Below are 23,867 nucleotides of genomic sequence, written 5' to 3'. Positions count from 1 at the left end.
CTACCCCTGAAAAAACGCCGCTTTTTGATAAATTGTATCTAAATAAGGAAAAGGAACAAATTACAACAGTTTTTGTAACTTATTTATGCGTATTAACGGTTATCCCGCAGACGAGAGCGCTGGCGGAACGATACGAGATCTGAAACTGCGGCTGGATTTTCCTTTCGTGTCGCACTAATTGAATGCGAACATGTCCTATTTTGATGAAAGGTAAGCTCCTCTTTTAAGCCTATTTGTAGCCCAGATGACACCATAAAACCCTTCCTGACAGCTCCGTGAATGTTTCGGAACGTCAATTGACTGCGTTGGTTCCGATTATTGGCGAAAATTTCGCGTAAAACGTCGTTTTACTGAGGCATACAGTAACGCTGCCATCATGGCGAATTGCTTGGGCTTTGTCGGTAACACGTGCCCTTCCATATGCCACTTTCTTGAGATAATGGTAATTCGCAGCACAGCGTTAACATGTAACATACTATGGGACTCGCGTATTATTCGCTGCTTGTGGGAAATCGAGTTCGTTGTGTTTGTAATCGGTTACAAGGCCTCTAAAGTCGTGTAGCACCGTATGAATGGGGGAAGCTCTGCCGCTACGGTATGAGTCAGAAGATCGCAGGAAGTGCGGCATATTGTAAGGTATCGGTGACACAGTGTCCGTATGCTTTCCCAGAGGTGCCCCTTGTGGCCCTTAAGACCAGCTAAAGCAATGCTTGGTGCCAAAACGGGCATACTGCGCCTAACTTTTGTTAGGCCTAGTTAGGCCTCGTTGTGTGTCATCGGCTTGTGACGTTTTACACGCCAGTTCACTTCTGACCGTAAAGTCATTTCAGAGGCTTACTGCGCATCGTGGACATGCCGGAGGACCACAGGGGTTGACAGGACGTTCAATCGTTTAGGACACTTTGTAACTTCCATGTGTTAATGGATTGCCGATTATATTGCTGATCGACGATCAAGCTGCTACAGGTTTGCCAACGATGAAATCGAACGGTTTCCACCATTTATTACCTACCGTAGGTTTAATTCGTGCGTATATATGTCATGGAAGAGCGAAGGGGAACTGGTGGGTTTACTACCTTCATTTGCGCCGTACAGAGATAGCTATCTGAGGTCATTGCGTCATAGCAGAATGCCGGTTGCGTGTGTGAGCGTTAACTCCCGCGTGATCGCATCAGCCGGGTGCAGTTGTTGAGCATATAAATGAAAACAAAACTGTGCTAAGCTAGAAAACGTCATCTTTACTGGCACACCCACGCCGCGATCGATGAAGTCGTCCCGTCCTCTGGCAATTGTCTTCTTGAGGTGAGGAGTATCAAATGTGAAGTTTGCCCGGGTTTCTGTTAGCGGCTTGGTGACGGGTAATCGGGTTTTGGGACGTGTTCATGCGATATGGTTCAGTTCTGCCTACAACTTGGTCTCCCTTTTGCAGTAGAAATGGGCCAAATGACTGGGAGGGTGACGTAAAGCGCCAGGACCAGGAATACGATGGCCCAGCCGGAATGGACCCCGATGGTATCATCGAGGTGAGGCCCTGGTTTGTTGTACATGTTGAAGAAAAACTTGTACCCGCCGGAGTATTGTGTGGTGTGACACGTGGAACACGATGACAAAGTAGGACAGGTTGAACGAAAAATGCCTGTCTGTAGAACTGTTTACACCCGAAAGAATCTCACATGTATCACCTTGCATCGTGCCAGCGTTGCACTTATCATATCTGTTGGTGTGTAGGAAGCAGTTGTGTGGGAATGTTTCTGTGCTGCCATGATGTGATGGCATTTGATTTAAAGAAATTTTTTTTTGCAGTTTGTAGTACTACTGGTTGCTTCACACAGTAATTGAGCTACATTTGAGAAATAAAAAAAAATCACAGACGTAGCCGTCCTCACAGAACAGAACAGTTTACGGAACACGCGAGCTGCGTACTTTTCCTCCGGTGCGACACCCTAGCAGTAGGCAGAAGCAGGTGAGTTTGGGCGAGTTCACTGCTCCGGAGAGGGTGAATGAGTGTGCTCTAGCGACGCACTGCGCTAGTTTCAGTGTTGCTTTCTCTTGAAAGCGCCCGCGAAGTGGGTTGGATTTTACTGCAGGTTCTGTTCAACACCACCTGACTGAAAGATGGTGTATGTAAGGTTCCAATTACCTCTGACCATTTAATCTTGTCACCACTTGGTCCCGGAAAGATTAAATTATTTGGAAGATACCTGTTGTCTCTTTCGCTTCTCAGCGTGTCGCTGTTTTCCAGTACAAGCGATACACCGAGTTTTTCCACCATGACTCACCCTAATGTTAGCGGCGAGCTGCCAGCCTTCAAAATCTTTCAGTCACGCGTCAGCGAAATCCAACCCACTTCGGCACGTGCACCGAAGAGAAGCAATATCAAGACTACCGCAGTGTGTCGCTAACAGCACACTCATCCACCCCTCCAAAGCAGTGAACTCGCCCTAACTCTTTGGCTGCCGCTAGGGTGTCACACCGGGGAAAAACCACGCAGCACTCGTGTTCTGTAAACTTTTGTCGGCACCACTTTTTGTGGACAACTTTTGTGTGTACAGCAAGCACAGTGCATTCTTGCACAAGAAACGTAATCATATGGTGTGAAAGGTCTAATATGTGCAGCTGTCCTACAGATGAATCCTCAACTCCTTTAGGGGCCATGTAAGAGAATGAGTGACTATAGAGAGACTATAGCAATGAGAGCTCACGTCGCAGCGTCGCGACAGGTTTCTCCTGGCCGTCACGCCAGGGCCTCTTCGTGCATTGCCGATTTTTCCGTTGAACTATGCGGCTGTAGTGTACTCTCCTGCAGGAATATTTTGCATTCCGCTTCGTATTGGCTACTTGCTGAATCAAGCAGGGTCTTGAGCGATCCAAAATTCACTGCTCTTTTAGGGGGATGGTTGCATTTGTTCCAGTCGATTTTAAAACCATAGCGTCCACGATGACCGTATCGAAAATCCACGCCAAATTACTGGTGTAGCTGCACTGTTGTTTGACGGAATACATGACAAGAGCAGATGACAGATGCTGAGTGTATGCTGGAATTCCCTCTCTGGAAAAAGAAGAAAACTTTATTCTGTAACCAGCCGATGGAATGCAGCGGGTGTGCAGTCGTCTAGACTGCGCTCTTCCTCCTCTGCGTGCCGCCCTCTCGCTCCTCCGTTTTACGGAGTGACGTCGCTGGAGCTTCGCAACCGCGGAATCGGCGCTGATCTTCAAAATTTGTTCAGTCAATACCCGAGCACTTTTCGTAAGAGAGAATTAGCTGGGTAGACTGTTGGCCGATGCCAAACACCGTGGTATCTGTTTCATTGATGGGTTTCGGGGTTGTGACCGTCCCTTTAAAGTCTTACGATTTATTGATCTTCACTCTTTGAACCAACGTAAGATATTTTGTGCGATGTGGCAAATAACGGTTTGGAGCAGGGCTGGCAACCGTGTGCAGCGCAGTTAGGAGCACCTGTAAGTTCTCATTAGCCACCAAAAATTTCGCTGCTACTGCTGTGGTATCTAGGCCGTGCTGGGCTACGTCACCTGTTCGACACTCCCGTCAGCGTCATGAAGTGACGTCCACTTCCCTCGCTCACTTACGTGGTCTTCGAAAGAGTGGAGGGTACTTAGTCAGTGTGCCAGTCAGGCTGCATGTCAGGTGTGCTTGTCGTTCCTTTAAGAGAGCTCGTGTTATTTGTTGGACAACATGCCACAGCCGAAAATGAATATCCTGTGGAAGGACATTTCACCGCTCCTTTAAAAGCAATTGAATTCTGGTGCACCTCAAACTGCTGTTAGAAGTTGCTCATACTGTGTACACACACAAGCGTCATCCCCGTGGCATAGTGGGAAATAAGGCAAAAAGCTGCTCACGGGGTAGAAGTTCTGCCACGTCTTACGTTGAGCATGCGAACGGTGCCGAAATACGGGGAGCGGCGTACCGCATACGTAGCAGACGACACCATCCGTCCTGCCATCTGCTACAGTATACATTGTGGATGAGTCGCAGGATATTCCCCATAGTTTTCCAAGATGAGCAAAAAAAAGTCATGACTTTGAGCGCCCGCACTTGCAGTAGAGAGCTATAGTTTTTCGTGCATCTTCCGCTGGAACATTATGGGGAAATGTTACTTGTGTGAGTATACAGATACAGATGTGGTACATAACGGTGCGACCACAAAAAGCGAGAACAAGCTAAGTCTGTCATTGATAAATGTTGGCATGAATGTTGCACATAGGTCATAGAATATTGCGTAGATCAGCATCCCTGTACTGGTTGATTGATCATGGCAGAATGTAGTTTGCTGTGCCTATAGAACACTATGCTGGGATAGGGCATGTTGTACGAACTTCTTTTTACGTTTCCACAAGTTAAGTAGGCACCGCTAGATTGGTGCCGTGCTGACCACCTCTCTAAAAGCACCGAGGTTGTCGAATGTCGTGACATTTTCGGCCGTCAAAGAGAAGGTAGACTATGTGTGTGCCAGTTAATGGGTGAGGTCTCAGGGATTGTACTTTGTGGCCTCGATCGCTGGCACTACACGTTTTTCATGCACATTCTTATGGTCGGTGACAACATAAGTCGTACACTTGACCCCGTCTTCACACAAGAGTCGCTTCGCACTCTCGCATGCCGTGCGGTGCGGCCAAGTGGGGACTGAGGGGCGGGGGAGAGAGCCGGCACTTCATTGCAAGCGGTGGCGTCATACAAAGTCTGGTAGCCAATCGCAGGAGCCTTCCATGGATGAGTGGGCGTGGTCCCAATTGTAGGACTTAAGCTGTCACTGACTGTAGAGGTTCTGTGAGTCGTGCGTATGATTGTGTTGATGCTCTGCATGGCATAGTGGACAAATCATTGTAAATTGGGCCTTCTATTTAAAGGGCTCTAAAATGCCGGAAGATCACTTCAAATTACGTTAAAGGCTGCATCCATTTCGTAGTGGGCGTTACTACCGTAATTTCACGCGTATTAGCCGCGGCTTACGCACAATTTTTTTTCTCACGGGCGCACTGCGGCTTATCCACCGGTGCAGCTTATCTAATGACTATTTTTCTATTGTATTTTCCCCATACGCCGATTTTAACGATAGGTCCGACAGTGTCTCTGGAACAGCATCTGCGGTGCGGCTTATACGCGTGAAATTACGGTACCCAAAATTACCGTTCAGTCACGAAGTCAGAATCAAAATCGTACCGAAATCTCTCCTCTTGGCACCAGCCCGTGACCATTGCTTCACTTCGCACATTGGGAAGTTGTGCTACCGAATATGCGTGCCCCACTGCGGAGTGGTCTCGCTATAAACAAATATTATGGTAATTTTAAAACGATATAATGTCGTTCACTGGCACTTGCTGGTGAGGCTTACTGATAATTTGTTGCATTGGAACATCTCTCGTTAATGTATTCAATGGCAGTTAAGCAAGTCGTTTTAAAAAATCGGCAATTCGCACGAAGCGGTGTGTGTGTACAAGACCACGCACGGATACACGTCAGGATCGCGAGCACATGTTGTGTTGCCCGATTGGCTGCAGCCAGTCCTGCATCTTGAGGATCCGATTGGATGCCATCAGCGACAGTATTTTTATGGATGTTTCAAGAGGGTTTTTTTAGTGACAAATGGTCGCACTAAGCAGAATAATTTTGCTTGAACGGTGACTGTTGAAACTTGAGCTTTCATCTGAGAACAATTTGTGTTTGAATCTTAATGCCCCTTTAAGGATTAAATATGCTAAAACCTGTCTGTACCCCCTATCTGCATCATAGTCACTTAGGGGAAAGACCTGAAAATTCGAGTAAATTAGCTTTCCAAAGTGCGAAATCAGCCACCAATAGAAGGAAATCACGAGAGCCGATGTGTATGATCAAAGTTTTTACTTGGACCCTTGCATTTTTTTGGTTTTACGCTTCTTAAAGATCGCAAGGAGGCAAAAATTTGGTTTTATTTCAGGTGCTCTCAAACAGGGTAAAATCTGGCAACGTTGGGTTTAAAAGCAGGTTTTTGTGTGGGGGGAAACCCTTCTCTTCAGATGAATACAAGAGGCTGAATATGCTGTGCCTGGTGTTCATGCAGCCCATATTGAAGGCTGAATTGACAGTTTGCCAAGTTAGGTTTCAGGGTGTCTTGTGTTTTACCAGGGTGACTGTTATGCAGATCAGTGGGTAAAAAACGGGGGTTTACGAGGTGGAACCATAACACATCTCTGTTCTTACACCTGTGGTGTCAGTGCCTACGTCTGCGGACATCTGTCTGAGGGGTTGTGTCTCACTAACTACAAAACACAGTTTATTTTTTCATCAGTACGTTGGAATGGTAAAATGCCTGCGTAATTCAATGAACCACAAAAATCAAAATGACATATCCCTTAAAGAAGCAGCGACTGCCCCTTCCATAAGTTGTTTTTTGACTCCAGTGGATTGTACCATATGTAATGTGCCTCCTCGTACAAGGATAGCCGTAGCTTGCCTGCAGCACACGCAAGTGGTATACGCTGCAAAAGTTTTTCTCCTTGAGGGGGGGTGAGGGTGTTGTTTGAAGGAACCATGTGACGAAGCATCTGCCCACTAACAAGGCGGCTATATGGGGATATTTGTAGACTGGCAATAGTCTACAGAAGAAACCACGTGTGCCTCAATCTTGAAACGTTGCCCCTTTAGTTTGGGAGAGGGACCAATGAGGTTTCACTCCATGGGCAATAGGGGAGAGAGGGAAACTGGGGAGCTGCATCGACAGCTAGTGTCCTTTGATGGTTATATTTAGAGCCCTTAGCTTTCCGCGAAATTTTGCGGAAGTGGCCACGTTTCGCGGAACCCGCTGTTTCTCACGGAATCGTCAGTTTCTCGCAGAATGTGTGTGGATTTCAATCGATTTGCGACGTTTTCGCGGGTTAAACCCGATCGGTCGCGACTGCAATGCCTGACACCACAGATAATGCTGGCACTTGCCTGGCTGAATGCGCCGCGGCTAAAGAAAATTTAACGACGGCAACGCCCACAGAGAGATTGACAGAGCAGAGTTTAGTTTTCTTTGCACACTGATAAGTTACGAAAGGCTGGAAAAGCGCGCGGGATGAGTCGGTATACGATCTCTGGAGAATGCTGCACTTCCTTTTTTTTGTGTGTGTGTGTATTCTCTTACCCGCCGGTTTGTAAATCCCACTTTGTGGGAAAATAAATTTTCCACTTCAGAAAGCTACCAGGTGGCTTGTATTGATTGGTGTCTTCTCATTTTAGGCACCTTTGTGGTGTTTAGTATTTAGTAATGATTTAGTCGTTTCTATTGCATTGCAGAGCAACTGGGAGGAGATCATCGATAATTTCGATGACATGAACCTTCGGGAGGAGCTCCTTCGTGGTATCTATGCCTATGGTTTTGAGAAACCTTCTGCCATCCAGCAGAGAGCTATTATACCATGCATCAAGGGTGAGCATCTCTACCTGAAAGACGGTGCCCATGCGGCATTATGTAAGAGGAGGAGGATGGTACTGCGAGCCGGAATGTGCACTGGAACACCGTGGCTGGATTATACGGTTGTGCATCTCAAATAAGGCTCTGCAATGCACTCTCTAATAACCAGCTGTGCCTCGTGGCCATTCTGGTAGCAATGTGTGCTAGAGAAATTGATGTCTGATCTCCGTACGGCATGATGCTCGAACCAGGTTGGCCTGTGCTGAGATACGGCTGACACACATTGCAGTAAGCCCTCGTGGAAGTGTCGCGGGTGTAAATTTTCGGGATATAATGTTGCGATATTTTTGAGCAGCAGCGGCGCTATCAGAAAAGTGAACACCTTCGGGTGGTCGTGGCTTTGTATCATAGCCGAGGGCTCAAGAAGATATTGGGTCTTCCGCAATTTCTTTCCTGATGTTTTGCACTGTGCTCTGTGCAGGCATGGACGTGATCGCCCAGGCCCAGTCGGGTACAGGCAAGACAGCCACGTTTTCTATTGCCATCCTGCAGCAAATTGACACAAACCTGAAGGAATGCCAGGCGCTTATCTTGGCCCCAACACGGGAGCTTGCCCAGCAGATTCAGAAGGTGGTCATAGCCCTGGGGGACTACATGAGCGCCCAGTGCCACGCCTGCATTGGGGGCACCAACGTGCGCGAAGACATCCGCAGGCTGGAGAAGGGGGTCCACGTCGTGGTTGGCACCCCGGGACGAGTCTTTGACATGATCAGTCGCAAGGCCCTGCGTAGGTTCCCTTCCTTCCTTCTCTCTCTCTCTCTTTTCAAAAATCTACACTGTAGCTGTCTTGTTCAATCACTATTGAATCTGATATGTTCGTAGTAGAGCACTGCACGGGCTTGGACCGGCCGGGCCAGGTAAAGAGCCTGGGCCGGGTTTGGGCCGATACATTGCCGGTCAAATGCCGGGCTTGAACCTGTGTAACCCCACTTTTTGGTAGCAATGGTCAACTTTTACAGCCCGTTTCACTGGGCTGGGTAGCCTAGAAATTGCTCGGATCCAGGCCGGGAAACATAGAAATCATTCGGGCTTGGGCCGGGCGGGTAGGTCGAAAGAAGTCAAGGCCTGGGACTCAGAATGTGGCTCGTGCGGTGCTCTAGTTGATAGTACACAAAACAAGTAAGCCTCCACTGAGAGGAAACGTAAAGTTGGTCGAACTAATTTGATTTCCGGAGATTTTTCTACCGTTCTAGCAAGATCAGCAATCCAGTCAAAAGGGTAAATGTTTGCATTGACTTGCAAAACTGCGTGAACAGTCTTAGAATTAAGACACGCGAGTAACCGCTATATTACAAACTTGCGAATAGCTGTACGACGGCAACACCCCATGCGATGAAGTACCCAACAATCATTACCAAAATGGTTCGTTGAGATTATAGGAAAATGGGTGCATAATTTAGACAGTTTAATTTTCAGTTGCACCTCTTCATGTATTAGCTTGGCTGTGTTGCACATTTGATGAAACTGCTGATGTTCTGTCAAGATCGTTGCCCAGCTCCGAACATCGTCCTTCTCTATAAAAGCACCGAGGTTATTCATTAATAACTGCGGCCGTCAAGGGGAAGGAAAGCAAACTCTGTGCTGGTTTTTGGGTGAGATCTCTGAGATGGTACTCCGTGGTCTCAATCGCTGGCACTACAGTGTTTCTCGACAGATATTGGAAGACTCTGTGCTTTGCCTCTGTTTTTGATAGAGCGACTTGCTCATCGTCAAAAATTTCGAAAAAGTGGCTTTTGTGGTGCCATTTGACAGGAGTTGGACAGTATGTACAGTAGACTCACGTTAGTTCAAACCTGCATATTCCGTACTTTCAGTAAATTCAAACATGTTTCGAATTTTTGTTTAGCCATCTATGTTTTCAATGTAATGATAAGCTCCTTAATTCAAACTTTTCGTTCCCTCATAAACTGTTGTGCCTGAAGCCCGAGAAGTTCGAAACGTCTTCTGTTTTCGATTAGTTGTGCCATTTCACGGGGCGCCAAACGCGTGAGCGCAAAACACATGCACAAAACAAAACTTCAGCCGCTTCAGTTGCCCATGCACAAACATGTGCATAGTTGATGTCCAGTACAGGTACATGTGGGATCTCCGTTGTCTCGCGACCCCAAATTATGCAGGTACATGTAGCTTAACAGATGGGTGAGAGCCTGCACTAAGCATTTCTGCTATGTTTGCGAGGTTCTTTTTTTTCCCCTCTGCTGTGGCACGCTATTAGTCCCTTAAAAGAGAATGGATCTTCTGTGTTGTTGGTTAACATGGCTGTAAGGTTCCTCATTTGGCAGGAGAGTCATTGGCAAACCGCTCTCAGAAAGCACAGACATTGTCTCATTGTCTGTGCAGGAACAAACAGCATCCGTATCTTTGTCCTGGACGAGGCAGACGAGATGCTCTCTCGGGGTTTCAAGGACCAGATCTACGACGTATTTCGAACGCTCAATGCCAACATCCAGGTTATCCTGCTGTCGGCCACCATGCCGTCAGACGTCTTGGATGTTACAAAGTGTTTCATGAGGAATCCGATCCGCATCCTGGTCAAGAAGGAGGAGCTCACGCTGGAAGGTATCAAGCAGTTCTACGTCGCTGTAGACCGAGAGGTGAGGCACAGTCCCCTTCTTCCAGGTGGGGCTATGCATGTACAATCTACCATTGTTTATGTGGCACTCGCGAATCTCATATCTGCGAGGTACCGTCTGCAGTAATGGCAGTAGTCATATTAACAGGGTTCGAATGTATCACACAAAGTCCAGGGGTGTTTGGGGGCAATACTCAATGGGGGTGTTATCTGTGTGGCTGTATTTTGTAAAGAGATGAGACAGTGGCCACACAACATTTGTTCCAGGGGGTGTTCAGGGGTCTGTACTCAAGGGGGGACCTTTAATGAAGTGGCCGAAACAACATTGGGGTGTTTGGTCTGTACAGGTGCTGTTATATGTACATGCAATACTTTCATGATCACGCTGTAGCTTTACACTGTACAAAACAAATAGAAAATGCAAGATTTAACTGGTGGTTACAGAAATCCTTCATACATGCTCTCAAAACCTATAGTATCAGACTTTTCTGGTACACATGAATGCACTGTTCCTATTACACGCGGTAGTGAAAGTGAATGACAGTACCTAATGCTGCTTAAAACGTTGAATTCAAAACTGACCTCATAGGAACATCCACTGGGAACATTGCTACACCCTGGTGGGCTTGCCTCCTGATTTGATACTTGCAAAAACATACCTGGCAGTTTTCACTGCAGACATTTTTTCCCCGCTCTCCCGAAAGAAGCAATCGAGGGATTGTGTGCGCAGTGCAGCAGGTGTTGCCCCTCGCGTGCCCCGTACGAAAACGTGACCCGTAAAACGAAAACCGGTTTGGTTCCAGGAGTGGAAACTGGACACGCTATGTGACCTGTACGAGACACTGACCATCACTCAGGCAGTGATCTTCTGCAACACGAGGCGGAAAGTGGACTGGCTGACGGAAAAGATGCACGAGCGAGACTTCACAGTGTCAGCCCTGCACGGCGATATGGGACAGAAGGAGCGTGACGTCATCATGAGGGAGTTCCGATCGGGCTCCAGTCGGGTGCTCATCACCACTGACCTGCTGGCTCGGGGCATTGACGTACAGCAGGTGTCTCTCGTCATCAACTTCGACCTGCCCACAAACCGGGAAAACTACATTCACAGGTAGGTTTGTTTAGGCATGGGGTGGGGGGTGGGGGGGGGTTTATACACCCCACCCGCAGTCTTTGGAGACACCCCTTGCCCCTCTATCTTCCCTGTGCACTCCGTTCGGGGGGGGGGGGGGGGGGCATCGTTACTTCAGTTTTGGATGCACGTGGGCAATGGTTAGATCCCGAACTTTTCGGGAAATATTTTTTTCTAAATTCGGGGTGTAAAAATCGGGTAAATAAAGGTGTGCACTAAATTCGTGCGAATTCGGGTTGAAAAGTCTCCCGGTATGCTAAATTCGGGGAGAAATTGGGCTCAGTTACTCAAACTAGCTGTTAGTGGTTTGGTACAAACGGTGATGTTACTGCATGTGCTGCCAAAAAAGCAAGTTAATGCATTCCTACAGGCATCCCAGTGAGGGGAATTTGCCGGGTAAAAATTGGGTTTCACCCTAAAGGGTGCAAATTTGGGGAAGAATCGGGTAAAACCCTAAAACTTCAGGCTCTAGCAATGATACTAGGGCAACTGGCCCAGCTCGAGGAAATGGTACCACCCACAATGGTGGTACATGACTAGAGCCTGAAGTTTTGGGGTTTGACCCGTTTCTTCCCCGGATTTGCACCCCGAATTGAAGGTTGCCTCTTTAGGGTGAAACCCTAATTTTTGCGCGGCACATTGCACTCACTGAGACGTCTGTAGGAATGCACACCAACTTGTTTGGCAGCAAACGCAGTTACATCACCATTTGTACCGAACCAGTTCAGTTACTGAGTGAAACATCTTTTTACTTCTCAGTAGAGAATGTTTCACCAGCCTGCGCCCTCACTCTCATACGGTTCAGCTAGGTTGAATAACGGAGCCCGATTTCTCCCCGAATTTAGTGTACCGGAAGTTTTTCTTCTCGAATTTGTGTGAATCTAGAGCACATGTTTGTTTGCTCCACGAATTTAGAAAAAAAAGTTCCCCAAAAACTACGAGCTCTCCTTATAAGTAGGGCCTGACTTTTTCGGGTTTTATTTCTGGCCAAATTCGGGGGGTAAATATCGGGTGATATTTTTCATTTGAAAATTCGGGTGTATTCGGGTTAAATCCCGTTACGGCATATTCTGTCGTCAGGAATTCGGGTGTATTCGGGTGATTTTTTTTGTTTAATAAAAATTTGTCTTAACATGGAACTAATGTTTAGCAATGTTATCAAACTTTATTTTAATGCACGCTTATGAGTGTGCCACGCGACCCGGATGTTTTCGGGTAGATTCGGGTTAAACCCAAATTTTACAGATTTCGTTCGGGGGGGTAAATATCGGGCGGATACGGGTTTAACCCTAAAAAGTCAGGCCCTACTTATAAGTTGTTCAGCATGTGTTGAAGCTTAAAAAGGAAGTTTGCTTCTTTTTACAAATTATATCTCCTGACAAACTGGCCCAGCAAGAAGTGTGTGCTATTTTGTTTGTTCGTTCCGGTTGGTGCGACATGCCCGTCGTCCTTCTTTTAAAAGCACCGAGGTTGTTCCATAACAACTGCGGCCGTCAATGGGAAGGAAAGCAACGTCCGTGCTGGTTTATGGGTGAGATCTCGGAGACGCTTCTCCGTGGTCTCAATCACTGGCACTACAGCATTTCTCTACAGATTGGAGAAGGCACTGTGCGTTACCTATATTCTGTTTACTGAGACCATTGGTTGTCTTGAAACAGAAAAAGGTGGTCACAAAAGTTATACAGTGCGCACTAGACAGATGTGGCTTAATTTGTGGGTTCAGTCCTGGCTGGGGATGGTAGCAGTGTGAGGGCAATGCAGCAGGAGTCAAAAAGCGTCTCGGAACCGTGGACACCATCGTAGCAAGCACGCAGCAAAAAAGAGAAAAAGTTCGAAGACGAGAGAACGATGTGGAAAGGGAGCCACCTCTTCTACTTCTCGCCTTCCTTCCACCCTTTGGAAGTCGCGTGCCTTACAACGGATGCATCTAGTCCCGTTCGTTCTAATCTAATCTAATCGTTCTATCGAAGATCGTAATAAACGGGCTGGACTGTACATAGTTCACTTTCAGGAGAAAGCCTACCCATATATGTCTTTCTAAGTGTAGTTTATTTAACATGTTGATCATCGTCTACAGGAAATACGTAAATTCTGGAGTCGGAATTCTTTCCATAAAACTAAGAAACAAAGCAAAGCAAAACAGTGTTGCTTTCAAACCTGTGATGTCGGAGCTTTATGCTGTGGTTTTGGCGCGCCCTGGGGGCCCACCATCCAATCAGGCTTTCGGCGGACTCCGGAAGCGACAATTTAAAAAAAAAAACGTGGTTGGTGGATTCGAAAGATTCTATTGGCTGTTTTAGGCACCGGGATTCGGATTCCCGAATCTGGAATGCCTGCCTAGGATTCGCGGATTCGTTCGGCCCATCCCTAACTTTTTGAGAACTAAACCCGAGACAAGGAATACATACAAATTCTCGTTTGTCAAGCGAGAATTTGTCTGTGTTCCTTGTCCCGGGATTGGTTCGCAGTCACGTGCCAGCTTGTCATCGCCACACCGCTTTTGTCGGTACCTTTTGTGTTGGGAAAGAGGGCGAAACCTGTCGGACGCTGTGCAAAGCTGGGCCGTGGCAGGTTTGTCGTCGCTTTCTGTTGTGCCTCATGCGTTTCCTTTCTCCTCTGTTGCAGAATTGGTCGAGGTGGGCGATTCGGTCGCAAAGGGGTGGCCATCAACTTTGTCACGGAGGACGACAAGCGTACCCTGAAGGACATTGAGGGCTTCTACAACACCGAGATCGAGGAGATGCCCATGAACGTGGCCGACCTCATCTAAATGGGGGAAGGAGGACAGGCACGCTAGAGGGTTCTCTCGGTCCCTCCCGCCTCGCCTTTCTTCTGTAAAGGGTGCCGGGAGTAAAAAAAAAAAGCCTTTGAAGAAATGCGAAAACAGAAAAATGGTGACTAAAAATTGCAAAAACGAAGAAAATTTGGAAAGCGAGGAACTTTTTTCTTTTTTTTTTATATAAAAGAGGGCCCCTCATAAGGACACACACACTGGCCACCCCCCTAGTGGATGTTATAAATAAATGAAAGCTGTGAAAAAGAGTGAGCTTAGGAGTGGAGTTGGTCTCTTCCTTGCGCCCACCCCCTCCTTCGAATGCCGATCTTGTTCCTTCTGCGTTTTGTGTGGATGAGACGTAACCGTCGTGGGGGCCGCATTGCTTTGATTACAATGTGTGAAGGTGCTACAAGTTCTGGCATGTGTGACGATTTCATTCTCGTGTTACGCCCCCCTCCCCCTGTAGATTGTTGATTGCGTGATAGAGATTGCGCAACTTTTTTTTTTTTTTTCTTCTTCTGTTTCTTTGTGGTTCCCATCCGAGCTGTAAGACGCTTTGCTCTATTTTTCTTTCGATGCTTGAACATAATTGCGTATCCCTGGTCAGTGTATTTATTGACATAGTGTTATACATTTTTCACGCGTAGCGACTTTACGTTCGGTGTTTTCTCCCTCTCCCCCCCTAGCGTAGTTATGAACTTGGTGGTTTACTCCGAGCGCGGCGGCCGTAACCCGTGTGCTTAGCCTTGATGTACAGAAGTGCGGTTTTTGTGTAAATGTTTGGATCTCCTCCGGGTTCATCATAATTCCTGTCCTCTTTTTTTCTTCTCCTGTTAGGAATTTTTTATATTGCAAGTGAGGTGTGTCAGGAGCTCGGGAGAATTTTTGGTACATAATAAAGCTAAAAGTTTGGTGAAAACGGGATTGGGTCTTCTCTTGAGTCCCAAAGTGTGTGCGTGCGCTGGCATTGCATGGTTGGAACTGTTGGTTGGTTGGTTGGAACGTGGTGGCCCGGTTTTTCTGCTCTGGTTGGAACGTTGCATTTCTTGTTTGGGTTCCTGTAGTTGGATTTAGCGAGGTTTCTTACGGCCTGTACGTACGTTGAACTGGAGCTTTCCGGAAATGGTTTTTGTGACATGGAGGTTTAATAGTTGGGGTGCGCTGCTTGTCTTTGGTTTTGTGCAAACTCTGATTGGAAATATTTTAGCACGTTCATTTCTGGGAGTCGTGCAACGGTGTATGGTCCGTGGGTTCATCTTACATCACTGAGGGTTAACCTAGACGTGAAACCTCTGCGGTTGCGCTTGTTTATTCTACAATGGACGTTTGTTGAGCTGCACTGTGGCATCCTTCCCGAGTCGACACTCACGACTTGAGTCCAACAAACTCTCTCCCTCTCCCTCCCTGTTTAGTGCCCCACCGAAAGAGATAGTTCAATTCATTCCACGCCATTAAATTTTGTTCTGAACCCAGCTCAAGAGGCAGACATGTTACAAACTTATCCGCAGTGAACGATGGGTCAGGCCTTGCTCTGCTAATTTTTGGCACATTCATGCTGGACCTGTGCAGGCTGAACAGAGTGTTAGTGTACTGAATGATCCCTGAGCTTCTGGTCATGCACAGTATGTTCACAGAAATGATTTTGAGTTTTAGTTGTGCTTCACTCGCGTTCCCACGTGGTGGGATGCCAGTTCCATTTGGTGGGGGGACTCTCTTAAAGGGACCATGAAAAGATATTTGACAAACCCACGATCATCGTTAATTAGTTCGCCTGTACGAAAGTATTCACTCTGTGAAATATGAAGTTGAAAATCGTAGAAATAGCGAAAATATTGTATATTTACCACAGGCGTGAACGGCCCGCCTCCGAGGCGAACTGGCCGTGACATCATACACAGAACATGTTGCCGATTCGCGGACGGGCTTTTGCGAGCAAAGTGTAAAATTTTCAAACAAGCTTGCATACTTTGTCATGAAATATGTTTTAATTTGACTTGGAGACAAGATTGTAACTAACCGTTGACGCAGAATCCTACGAGAAATGTAATATAGCCGTTGACTGTCAGCATGGTTACCGGAGCACGTTTTCCTCTTTGAACTTCTTCTTCGTCAGAACATACCTTCGTCGGTGACATTCTACGAGCTGCCGCGTACCGAACGATCCATATACGCTGTATGTGTCACATAACCTCTTCCTCCATTGCTGATAATTTGGCTTTCGCCATATTTCAAGTGATTTCGACGGGAGATGTACAACGTCGTTGTTGTCCAAACCGAAACCATGCACCCACGTGGTCCGGTGGGGTGTGTCCTCCTCGTCGTTCACAGTTGGCTGAGAGGATTGGATGGCGATGACGTAAGCCCACTTCGAAGGCATATATCCAGCGGTCACGCCCTGCTATTTTTGTCTGATAACTGCGCCCCCGTTGTACTGAATACGGTTAAAAGTCGATGTGTGTACGATAGTGGTGGATCATGAGAACGGTTTCCTGCAGAGTACTCGGAATTCTCGAAATTCATTTCATGGTCCCTTTAACAAGGCCCTCTTACAGAGAGCCGTTACAGAGGTGGCCAGCAATGTAGACTGTTAGTGGTCTTCTAAGGGCTTCCTCAACTTGTACAGGAATGAGTTGATTTCTGCAGCATGGACATTTTAACTTCTATTGATTGCATTCTAGCCCGGCAAGGCTCAACAAGGTAACTGTCTTACCGTTTGTGTCAGTAAAAATGCGTCCATGTAAGTATTCTTGTTTCATCAGCAAGTACTGCCTCGCGGAGCTGCTGGTCAGTGTTCTTTGCACGGGGCATAGTTTCCAAGTTCAGCGTTGGTACGCACAAAATTGCTTGACACCCGTACTGTTGTGCCTCCCAGTTTTCTGCGTCCTCTTTAAAATGCCACTATGGATTAGAGGGAGGGTCCCATCTGGATCCGGTCCGATCTATGAAAGCTATACCACTTTTCGGCATCGACTGACTTGGCTATTTTTTTCGTCAGAGGTTGCTTACGCATTTTAAAGAATAGCGCTGCAGCTGCAGAGGCTCCGGCGGCGTGACGTCACTTCCTAGGCAGAGAGAGAGAGGGCGCCGTTCAAACGCCCCGTCCCTGTTCGTAAACAAATGACGTCACAGTGTTCGACAGCGCCACCAATTTGGTAGAGTTGAACTACGCCGAAAGCCAGGTGAGTTGAAGGCCACGGCTTTGAAGGGATTACCATGGTCTCTGAAAGGGACGCGTCCTACTCTTCTTACAATAGGAGGTACGTACTATATAGGAGGCAGCGAACAAGTGCCCATTCATGGAACCCAGCCCTCTCCTTCCTATTTGTTTCGGTTTCAGTCTGTCTACGAACGTCACGATGACGTTTCTCAGGTAGAGATCTATTCGGGTGGTAATTTCGTGGCAACTTTTTTTTTGCCAGATCCCGCCTGTTCTCGCCAGTTTTGCACAGACCTCGCATGTTCACGTGGCGCTTTCCGAGCGCCAGGAATTTGCCAGCTAGCACTTTTTATCGCCCGGTCTCAATGTGACCGAGCAGCTGGTTGCCCAACTATATCCGGTGTCGTCACATCCGAAGTGCGAGAGCCCCACGTCGAGGTTGACGTGAGTTAGACGACGAAACCCGAAGACGAGCGACCGCTGTGCCCCTAGCGTGATCAAAGCGGCTAAAACCGCTAGATTTCTGGCACTTATGTTTGGGTGGAAACGGTCACGTGATCCAGCGCGGGCGCCGACCTAGCAATTTCCGAGCGCTACGCCGTGTTGCCATGAAATGACCACCCGAATTCGCTATCAGACGGCCGCGGCATTCCTTTTGTCAATGTCTCACCCTAATTGGTTCTTTGGGAGACGTTTTCTCGTTTCTCCAGAGAGGGAATTCCGGAATATTCTCAACGTCCGGCGTCTGCTCTTGTCATGTATTCCGTCGAATAACAGTCAAATTACACCACTTTTTCGCGTGGGGTTTTTGATACCGTGGTGAGTGGTCCACGAGGCATAAGATGACACTACAGTTTCGATATCGACCGGAACGGATGCGATCGACCTTCCAAAGTGCCACTATGGATTAAATCTCGCGTCTTCATAATCCTAGCGAATTTGTGCCATTGCAATCCGTGTGTCCCGTATTACATTCTCCCAAAATAGTTTCGTTTTATGATGCGGAACTATCATTAATTTGTAGTTCCGACAAGTATTACGTCATAGCATACGCAATCTGTCGCCCACCTGGCAACATTTTCCTCTCCAACGTTGGATTCAGACTCCTCACCTATCTCACCACAGCTGCTTGCAGTCTTTCTGTGCGCGTTGGAGAGCGCGGAATTGATGGGCTGGTGCTAGGAGCCGGACCCCAGAGCTTGCGGTGACGTCACAGAGTCTTTGGAGAATCCGAAACTATCAAGTTTTCCGAGACCTTCCGAAAATTCGTCCAAGCGCGCATTGTCACGGAGTGCATTTATATCTTGCATACTGAGTATTCGAATGAGGTTCATTTATAGAAAGAAATATACTAAATACCGTTTATTTTCTTGTAATTGGTAGCGAACCTTTAAAGGGACGGTGGCATCCGTTCCAGTCAATTTCAAAACTTTAGTGTCATTTTATTCCTCGTGGACCACCAACCACGGCATCGAAAATCCCACGCTAAGACGGAGGTAGTTTGACTGTTATTGGATGGAATACATGACAAGAGCAGGTGCTGTATGTTGAGAGTATGCCGGAATTCCCTCTCTGGAAACACGAGAAAACATCACTCCCAAAGAACAAATGAGGGCGCAACCGTGAGAAAAGGAATGCCGCGGGCGTCTCATAGAGTTACGGCGCCTTTCCTTCTCTGAGCCAAAACCGCCTGGACAGAGAAAGCCTGCTTACTCGTCGCCATGACGTAACAAGAGTCAGCCAATGAGGATCGTGTTCGCAACGGCCGTAGCCAACCACGAACGTGCCTTCAGCGGTCGGGGCCATGAAGACGAACCACCGTCGTCTGCGAGTTGTGATTGAACGTCCCCGCGTACTAAGAGCGAAAACTTGAAAATAAAGCGCAAAAAGGTCTCAATCTTTCTCAAAACTGATTTTCTGGAAGGTGCCTTGCACTTTTTGTCTAAATACTTAGGTCTGCGGGTTCCAGGCGAGTTGCAATCATTTGCGGGTTCTTGAATTCGCAGAACGGTGAATCGCAGTAGCAGACGATCTCTGTCTCTTAATCGAAGGAGGGAGAGGAGGCAATGAGCAGGCCTTCTGTACCTAGGTGGCGTTGTCTGAGCGCCCACCCTCTCACTCCTCCGCTTAGGGAGTGACGTCATCCCGCCGGAGCTTCTGCGGCCGCGGAAGCAGCGCTCACGATCTATATAGGGGTCGTCTATTTAGTATCTAATCACTTTTCCGCCGAAACAATTAGCCGGGTACATTGCCGGGCATAGTGGTATCGGTTTCATAGATGGGTTTCCGGATGCAACCTTGTTCGTCTCGAAGGACCGCTGGCTTTTCACTGCTCTCTCTCTTTCCCTGCACGTGCCCTTCCGGTTCAGGTGTCGATGAAGTGCGTCATATTCTCGTGAAGTCTCGTGAACTCTCATGGCTTTTTAGCTTGTTCGGAGACACGTCGCTGGCGCATTTGTGTCTGTCTGCCTATTTGCCCTCAGTTATTGAGGGGAAGGAAAGAAAGGGGGAGGCACTTCCGTAGCGTGCGGGACAGAGCCGTTTATTAGGAGAGTTTGGTCATTGGGAGGAGCCTGTCTCAAAGCGCCGTCACACAATGGGCGGCGCCAACGCTAGTGGCGCCATTTTGGATCAGAGCTATCGCCTTGAAATCTCGCATTCCGCCATCTTGGAGCAGAGGCACTGAGGCACAGCCTTGCAATCCCCCCGTGCCGCCGCGGCTCGCCTTTCATCCCGGTCGAGAAGGCGGAGTGATGACGGCTCTGACGTCACGGCGGCTCCCCATCGCCGGGCGGCAAAAGATCACAGAATGGCCAAACTCTCCTCATAAACGGCTTTGGTGTGGGATCGCGGCCGCAGAACATGACGTTGCGCGCGTGCTACGGCGAAGGCGGGCTAGAGAACTAGGAACTAGAGGCTAGGAAAGATCAGCGCTGGACAGCCTTTCACACGTGCAATGCCTTGATATTACTGCCCCACGACACGGTTCGTTCAGTGAACACCTGGGAGCGACTCCAAAACTTCTCGGCGTCAACACCCGCTTGAGCCGTGCCGGTCTACGTCACGAGTCACATGACGGGACCACGCCACGTCACCACGTTCCCTCATTCTCCGATACGCTCTTTGCAAGAGGAGAGGCTTTTTTTTGAAAAGGTGCGACGAACAGGAGTGCTGCCCGCGTGCTGCATGTTACCTGCGCTGGTCGTCGCAGGGGCTTATTTTATTCGTTGTAGAACACGCCGCAGCCATAAACAAACAAAAAAAATAATTTGGGGCTCACCTCAGTGCTCGTTTAAACAAAATATTTGAGACTTCAATTGAGAATACTTTCACAGTACGGCGCTGTGGGCAGCAGACATACATTGCACACAAAAACTGCTGCTTTTTCTTATGGAGGATTCATATGCCAAAATGGGGAAAACGCAATATGTATTTCGGTGAACTGCAAGTGATGAAGTAGTCTAAATGATCCGTATGTGAAAAAAAGAAATATCATTGCTTGGTGACAAGCCAGAGAATTACTTTCGGAAACGGGGAAAGTAAATGTGTAAAATGTAGGAAAATATCATAGGGCAGCGACACTTCAAATTTCCAGTCAAATGTTTTACAGCTCTTCAACGGAATGCTAACACAAGAACGATACTGGCTGTACTACCCTATCATCCTATCAGGTGAAAATGGGCTCTCTCGGTGTGTGACAAAGGCACAATGTGGATTTTTGTCATCCATGTTCCGTAAACGAAGTTGATAGCGTCAGATAACCAAAAACCACTCGAAAAATAGTTTTATCCGTTTGGTGCATGCAGCGAAAGGCGCCCAATACAGGAGATGATGTAAAATGTCCTCATCGTTGCAATCGATTGTAACGATGAGGACATTTTGCATCATCTGCTTTATTAGGCGCATAAAACATTCACCAATGAATGGTCTATCCTTTCACACGAAAAAACACATTGTTGAACATCTTAAAGCCACGTATTCTGCGACGCAGAGGTAGAATTTAGACCATCACTTCTACCTAGAACTGGCCCCACTTGCTATATCAAATACCGAGAGCAATGCTGTAATAGGTAAGATGCTTCTCGAACAATCCACTAGATGCCGTCAGTGGGCATTACACGTTTCGACGAATTTGCCAAAGGACGCGCGAAACTTAATAGTTTCGGGCTCTCCAGAGTAAGCGACTTTACCAAGAGATCTGACGTCTGTCCCCTATCTACAGCGCGCGGCCCACGTTGGAAGACTGCCAGCAAATGTGGCGAGGAGACGGGAATCGGCCTTCGAGGAGCAATGTTGCCAGTCGCGTTGTAGACTGTTTGGGGTTATGAGGGATACTCCTGAATTAAAGGGGTCTTCAAAGCAGTCGAAGCCATCTCAGAGATTTCCTGTTTCTGACACATTATGGAAAGATGTGACTTGATTTGACGACTAATAAAAAAAATTCTCTGTATGCAATATTTTTTGTAAAAATAAAAAGAAAAGAAACAGCTGAACATCGCCGCGCGCGCTCCCGCTCACCTCGCTCTGCAGGACGAGACGAGGAGGAGGAGGAGGAGGAGGAGGCGGACGAAAACGTCACAGGTTACGTCATTACGGATTACGGTTCCAAGAGCGACCGCCCTCCAATCTGGGTCGGCGTTTCCCGCCTCTTGTTTTTTCGTATTTCTCCCATTTCTTCCTGGCAGCAGACGCCGTTTCTCTAAACCAGTCAGCGAGGTGAACCGTAGTGACGTCAGAGCGACACCGGCGACTAGTTGCGAGCATCGCCACCGTTGCGCACGGTCACGATTTTTAAAATCGAATTCTGCGATATTTAGGCATCTGTCGAATGAATCACTTCGCATTGTGCATTTTAATAGGCAGGATAACCGCTTGGTTTAAGAAAAGACTAGTGACTGAAGTGATTTCTGTGCTTCTTTAAAACGAACAGTGTCATTACCCTTTAGGGATTAACAAACTACAGATCCCATTGGAGAATCTCGATTACTGAGACTAGGGAAACTTGAACCAGTATTGGGACATGTCAGTTCCTACAGGTGAAGTCCGGCCACAAATCTAAGTACAACGTACAACATTGTCACTCGGGGACACTACGTTGAACGTTCCCCAAACTCAAGGAAATGGTACCTCTTTCTACAGCACACCAGCACGCTTGCACCATTTTAATTTGTTTATCAATAATTAATATGCTTCGACTGCATTCCTTACACCTCTTAAACTCCTTATTGGACCATGCTGCACGGAGGCATTCTAAAGCGAAGAAGTCGCTCTCACATCACGCAGTAGTTTCTGAATAGCATTGAGTAGTGATAGCACCATTTAAATATCAGTTTCTTAGGAACTGCGGATAGCTAAATGAGCCATGAAAATCGCTGACAATTTTGAGTATATTTTCGTATGTACATGAACAAAGATGGCGGCATATAAGGCGTCGCTCACGCGACCTTTGCAGCATCCACTTTCATTCCATCATCAGCTCTCGGATAATGCGAAAAACATGCGGTTTTGAAAGAAAGTAATTTACTTTTTCTCGCAAAGAAAGTAATTTCTTGCAGCAACTATATACTGAAGCGACTACAGTGAAGATTTATTATCAGAAAAACAGTAAGTAGTTACTGCAACTATAAGTTACTGAAGCAGGTTGTAGTTATCACCGCAGGTCAATTAGCAGTGAAACTAGTCATAGTTTAAATTAACTCTCTCAGTAAGATAATTTTAAATAATTTTGCTTTACTCTTTACTTTACCTGATTGTTCTCTCACAGCGAGCAAAATTTCAGCTGTTAAATAGCTTTCTCTTCTCAGTAACACGCTATTCTTCCCCGCAGAAGAATAAATCCCAAAAAAATGGATTTCGAACAACGCGCCAAGCATACGAAGCGCCCTCTTCACCCTCGCACGCGCATGCGCGCCACTTCCCCAGTTCTGGGTACCGCCTTCCCTACAGGTAAACGAAACGTGCTCGCGGCGGCAAGCACAACCGTAGGAATGTTGTCAGTCCAGCTACCACGCCAGTGTGAAGCCATGTAGAGAGAGGTGGAGGAAAAACAGAGACGACCGTTCGTGCCTTGTTTTCCGCCTCTTGCCGCTATATACGTGCATTCACGGGGCTGTATATCCACGTCGATAGCTCGATTTTTTTAACGTGATTCTCGCGTTTACGTGCCCGGCTCGGATATGTTGCTCGTGATGAGTGAGTGAATGAGTGCTGTGTGAACGTTGAGAAGAAGTCCCGATTGGAATGGAGTACACGAACGGCAGCTCGGACACGACGGCCGGCGGGATGTTCAGCCAGGTCGGCATGAAAGCCCGATCTCCCGAAGGACACGCTGCCCGAGCGATGCAAATCAAAGGCGACGAATGCGTCTGGATCGAGATACAAGAAAAGACGTTCACGAATTGGGTGAACGAGCAACTCCGTTCGGTTGGTGAAGCCGTCACCGATCTGCGGAAAGATTTCACCGACGGGCTGAGGTTGATCTCGCTGATTGAGGTGCTTCAGAAACGGCGCCTAAAACGGATTAAAAAGCCTCTGAATCAACATCAGTGTCTGGAGAATGTGCAGACGGCGCTCAGTGCAATGGCACAGGACAACATCAAGCTCGTTAATATAGGTGAGCTTTTTTTTGTTGTCTCTTTCAATACTTGCTTTTTGCCGACTCTGTCCGAACTCCGCACGGAATGCAGTTAACGTTCCCTCTTTATCGGTCTATTTGGAGCTTGTCGGGTTGGATGATTCAAGCCGCGATAAGCAGCGTATAAATCAAGGTGTATGAG

At 47.5% G+C, this 23,867-nt stretch overlaps 2 protein-coding genes across 3 annotated transcripts in view; both read left to right on the top strand.

Moving 5' to 3' along the window:
• Window positions 1-102: 102 nt before the first annotated feature.
• Window positions 103-14,204, top strand: LOC135366662 (eukaryotic initiation factor 4A-I-like). 2 transcript variants are annotated; one of them, XM_064599467.1, is made up of 7 exons: window positions 103-210; window positions 1,430-1,523; window positions 7,277-7,409; window positions 7,876-8,181; window positions 9,795-10,048; window positions 10,830-11,137; window positions 13,784-14,204. In XM_064599467.1, the coding sequence occupies exons 1-7, from the start codon at window positions 191-193 to the stop codon at window positions 13,926-13,928; spliced, it is 1,260 nt and encodes a 419-aa protein (XP_064455537.1). In that variant the 5' UTR covers window positions 103-190; the 3' UTR covers window positions 13,929-14,204. The 2 variants fall into 2 exon arrangements, with proteins under 2 accessions (XP_064455537.1, XP_064455538.1); XM_064599468.1 differs by having other exon boundaries at window positions 129-210; window positions 1,433-1,523.
• Window positions 14,205-23,038: 8,834 nt separating this feature from the next.
• Window positions 23,039-23,867, top strand: part of LOC135366661 (filamin-A-like) — a 75,498-nt gene continuing 74,669 nt past the window's right edge. Inside the window, exon 1 of the mRNA XM_064599466.1 lies at window positions 23,039-23,704. Coding sequence (XP_064455536.1) covers window positions 23,332-23,704 — 373 coding nt within the window. The 5' untranslated portion in view covers window positions 23,039-23,331. The remainder of the gene's footprint in view (window positions 23,705-23,867) is intronic.

Source organism: Ornithodoros turicata, chromosome 8 (genome assembly GCF_037126465.1).
Source record: "Ornithodoros turicata isolate Travis chromosome 8, ASM3712646v1, whole genome shotgun sequence".
NCBI classification, from domain to species: domain Eukaryota; kingdom Metazoa; phylum Arthropoda; class Arachnida; order Ixodida; family Argasidae; genus Ornithodoros; species Ornithodoros turicata.
This window is presented reverse-complemented; position numbering and strand designations above follow the sequence as displayed.